Below are 4818 nucleotides of genomic sequence, written 5' to 3' on the forward strand. Positions count from 1 at the left end.
TCATGGATCATGAACATTGATAATAGGCAAGATTCATGTAATTTGGCGACTGTTTATGCCTCAGCTTAACTATGCTTCACTGTTCTAGGATAGTTAAATGACAATAAATTAGCTCTAATTGTGAATTTCATATTTTGCATGAGCGAGTTGCGCTTATGAAGACTTAGGACAGTTTTGGAGCTAAAATTAAAGCAAGGGAAGCCCCTCGGAGTTGAGTACGTGTGAAAGAAGAGAGAAAAGATGAGCTAAAATGATGACCCAGCTTAGCGCGGCCATTAGCGTGACCGCTCTATCTCAAAACCTTGAGGCAGAAGACTTTGCTATATGCGCGGCCTTTAGCGCGGGCACGAGCGCGACCGCGTTAGTCCAGTTCGGGGTACATAATTTCAGGGGTAAACTTGAAAGTTCGGGGGTAATTCCGCTTAACCTATAAGAGGTCCAGCTCGCCCAAAGGGATATTATCAAGGTTTTTACAGCTTAGTTGAAGGCAAGGAGAGGCAAGAGGCAAGGAGGATAATTCGACATCGAGTTCTTCCTTTCTTCCTTTTGTATTTACCATTTATGATGAATTTTGTTGTTGTTAGTATGAATACGATTATCAGTAGCTAATTATTTAGTCTAGGGTTTTGATGGAACCTATTGAAGGATGAACTTCATGTTATGTTAATATAGTTTGCCCAGTTTAATCTCAATTTGTTCAACTACATTCTTGTTGTAGTTAATTGATAGGATCCTCAATTAGCTGTGCCTATTTATTATGTATTATTCGGGAGAGAGTGCATATTTAGGTAATTGTTGAACAACACCACTCCCAAAGTATAGGAGGAATTAATAACCGAGGGTTTAAAGGTGGGATTAGGGATAACGAAACCGTATGTGCGATCTAAAGTGAGCCGTAATAAAAGGCAGCTAACGTAACTCAGGAGAGTGTGTCTTGTAAATTGTCGTAATTACTCGGGAGAGATTTACGGTACTATGAGTGTTCATAATCAATAGAGACGATTAGGCAATTCTATGCAAAACATAACAGGGAGGGATTCCATCAATAGAGGAAATCACAACCTTAGATCCTTCTCTTATTTGTTTACAACTCAATCACAGTTAGCTTTTAGTTTACTTAACGTTATTCAGTTATAGTTAGTAAAAACATCTCCAATTGTTATTCAAAATATCTGGAAAGTTGATTACGAAGAATTCAGTGAGTCTGACAAGAGTAATTGGTAGGTTAATTCCCTGTGGGATTCGACTTTGGGCTAAATACTCGGATTATATTTGTAACGACCGCTTGTCCTTTTTGTAAGTCATAGTTTAGCGTGATCAAATTTTGGCGCCGTTGCTGGGGAATTAACGGTGTTATCAATTACAGTTGAAAGAAATACAAAAATTCTTAGTGTAGTCATTTTTCTTTATTTTCAATCTATACATTGAATTTTAACGTTTGTTGACTTGGTTGTATAGGTGCATGCCTAGAAACTCATCGAGAACTGGTGAAGTATTTGAAGCATTATCAGATCTCGAGAAAGTTTTCAAGGCCTTAAATCAGGCCAACTGGAAAAACAAACAACAACAATCAACTAAACAACTCAAACCAGACATGGGGGATAACGTGTTAGACCCAGCAGCGCCAGTAGCACCAGTGGCACCTCTTGTTCCATAGGTTGCGCTATATGACTCGGCACAACCCATAATAGAGAATCTGGCCACAACGATATTAGTCCTATTGATACAGGCCAAATCTTTTCAAATCACGAACAACATGATGTACTTGTTGCAAAACAAGAGACTATTTTCGGGGTCATACATTGAAGATCCTCAACAGCAGTTGAAGAATTTCCTATCAATCTGCAAAACTCAAAGGCAGCCCAACGTAACTCAGGAAATAATAAAGTTGTTGTTGTTTCTATTCTCACTGACAGGAGCTGCCCAGACTTGGCTAAACTCACTCCCCATTAATTCCATCACGACTTGGAAGGAGTTATTCAAGCAATTTGTGAATAAGTTTCATCTACCCAACAAGATTGCTAAGCAAATTGATGAAATTTTGAGCTTCAAACAGAAATCAATGGAGACACTGCAAGAAACGTGGGAATGATTCAAAGGGATGTTGGTTATATGCCCGCACCACGGTATTCTATATCAGATGTTGGGGCAACGGTTTTATATGGGTTTGACAGATAGCGTGAAAGCTAATGTTGATGCTTCAGCTGGTGGAGCTTTGTTGAGCAATACATGGAGAGAAAGCTAGAGCTTGCTTGACAAGATGGCACAGAATTCGGGGTGGACAACTATGAGTGCACCTATCACTCTAGTAGTTTACTCAGTGCCCTTAGATCCATCGAACACTCTTGCTGAAAATATGGCCACATTAATGACATAGATGAGTATACTCACCAAAAAGGTGGAAGAGTCAGGGCAGAAGCAGCAGGTACACATTGTTGATACTACCAATGGGGGCTTATGCACATCTTGCATTAGTCAGCCAATTGACAACCAATGGAATGCAGAATTGGGGCCAACAGAATCAGCCATACATTCCAGTCCAGCCACAACTCAACAAAAGAAATATGGGAGGTATGCGACCTCACAATAATATGGCGCCCTACCAACGACCATAGGGATACAACAATCAAAATCAGCAGCAAGGTTTTCATCCTCCTCAGCAGCAACATGGTGGGAGACAGGAAGATGGGTTTGCTAGACTCGAGGCAATGATACAACATGTTATTGGGTCAAATGCAAAAATGAGTGAAATAGTAGATGCACATGAGTCAGCTATTACGAATATTGAAGTGCAGATGGGCCAGATTTCGATGTCTTTAAATAATCGTCCTCATGGGATATTGTCTGCAGACACACATGTAAATCTAAAATATCAAGGCCCGAAGCAGCTGATGGCAGTAAGTCTACGAAATGGTGGAGACTTAGACTTGGAGCAAGAGAGGGTTCAAGAAAGCAGACAGGCTGAGACACTTGTACCAATGCCCATTGAGCTAGATGATTCAATGAAACTGACAGAGGTGACAGTACAGCCTGCCCAGGAAGAACCCAATACACAGATTAAGGCTGAGAAAGAAGCTGAGTCAACCCAGGAACCGGTAGTTGAGGTGGTGTCTGAAAAAAAAAACCTAAATCATTAGGAAGAAGAGACCTCCAACACCATTCCCACAGAGGCTGGCCAAATACTAGAAAGAGGAATAATACAAGAAATTTTTAGAGATGCTTAAACAAATCCAGGTAAATATTCCATTGATTGATGCTTTGAAGGAGATGCTTGGTTATGCAAAAATGATGAAGGACTTGATGTCCCGAAAATTATTTCCAAGACTTGGCCACAGTGACTTTAACTCAGACCTGCAGTGCTTTGGTGACTAGACCAGTTGCTGAGAAGTTGTCTGACCTAGGGAGTTTCACAATTCCCTGCACCATTGGTAATTTTGCTTTTGCCAAGGCACTTTGTGATTTAGGGGCTAGCATAAATCTTATACCCCTGGCGATCTATAAGAGGTTGGGGATTGGAAGAGCTAGACCAATATCTATGTTGTTGCAGCTAGTTGACAGGACTATCAAAAGACCTTCTTGTATCTTGGATGACGTGTTTATTCAGGTAGGGAAATTTGTGTTCCCTGCAGATTTTGTGATTCTGGATTGCAGGGTAGATGAAGAAATTCCCATAATTTTGGGAAGGTCGTTCTTGGCCACAGGGAGAGCTCTTATTGATTGTGAAACTGGGGAGCTCAACATGAGGTTGAACGATGAGGAGATAACATTTAATGTGCAGAAATCTATGAGATGGCCAAGTGAATTCGCCAATTGTTGTCATGGATATAATTGTAGAAGCAGATGATGAGAGTTGACTATTGAGGACCCTCTTGCTACATGTCTTGTAAATTTAGATGAGGTGAATGGGAAAGAATTGGCAGAATGGGTGTTGGCTTTAGAGGACAGAGGGTTTTGGGATAGAACACTTGAATTCGAGCCCCTGCACTTAGAAAATAGAGAAACTCCTCCAGCCAAGCCATCCATAGAAGAACCACCAAAGCTGGAGTTGAAGCCACTGCCCACCCATCTCAGGTATGAGTTCCTAGGACCTAACTCCATATTACCTGTTATTATCTCATCTAGTTTGTTAGATGTACTAGCACAATAACTTTTGCAGGTACTCAAGGAGTGCAAAGACTGCCATTGGGTGGACCATGGCAGACATTAAAGGGATCAACCCGGCATATTGTATGCATAAAATTCTGCTGGAAGAGGGGCACAAACCTTCTAGGGAGCACAAAGAAGGCTGAACCCCAACATGAAGGAAGTGGTGAAGAAAGAGATGATTAAGTGGTTGGATGCGGGAATCATTTTCCCCATCTCTAACAACAACTAGGTTAACCCGGTGCAATGTGTTCCTAAGAAGGGTGGCATGACGGTGGTCAAAAATGATAACAATGAGCTGATCTCTACAAGAACCGTCACAGGCTGGAGAATTTGTATGGACTACAGGAAATTAAATCTGGCCACCCGGAAAGACCACTTCCCATTTCTCTTCATTGATTAGATGCTTGACAGATTGGTAGGGAGGTCCCACTTCTGTTTTCTAGATGGGTACTCAGGGTACAGTCAAATCTCCGTTGCACCAGAGGACAGAGAAAAAACCTCATTCACATGCCCATATGGAATTTATGCTTTTCGGAGGATGCCATTTGGCCTATGCAATACACCCGCCACATTCCAAAGGTGCATGATGGCCATATTCACTTACATAGTCGAAGACATAATGGAGATGTTTATGGATGAGTTCCCAGTGGTGGGAAACTCATTCGACGAGTG

At 41.4% G+C, this 4818-nt stretch overlaps 1 protein-coding gene and 1 non-coding gene across 2 annotated transcripts; one reads left to right on the forward strand and one right to left on the reverse strand.

Annotated features, from left to right (window-relative positions):
• Positions 1-2023: 2023 nt before the first annotated feature.
• On the reverse strand, positions 2024-2130 carry LOC138888827 (small nucleolar RNA R71). The gene has a single exon (XR_011406406.1). It is a non-coding gene; the product is annotated as a small nucleolar RNA R71 (small nucleolar RNA).
• A 317-nt stretch (positions 2131-2447) lies between these two features.
• On the forward strand, positions 2448-4329 carry LOC138888287 (uncharacterized). The gene is made up of 4 exons (XM_070170127.1): positions 2448-2571; positions 2851-3095; positions 3350-3719; positions 4157-4329. Exons 1-4 carry the CDS (start codon positions 2448-2450, stop codon positions 4327-4329), a joined length of 912 nt encoding a protein of 303 aa, XP_070026228.1.
• The last annotated feature ends 489 nt before the right edge of the window (positions 4330-4818 follow it).

Source organism: Nicotiana sylvestris, chromosome 3, assembly GCF_000393655.2.
Source record: "Nicotiana sylvestris chromosome 3, ASM39365v2, whole genome shotgun sequence".
NCBI lineage: Eukaryota > Viridiplantae > Streptophyta > Magnoliopsida > Solanales > Solanaceae > Nicotiana > Nicotiana sylvestris.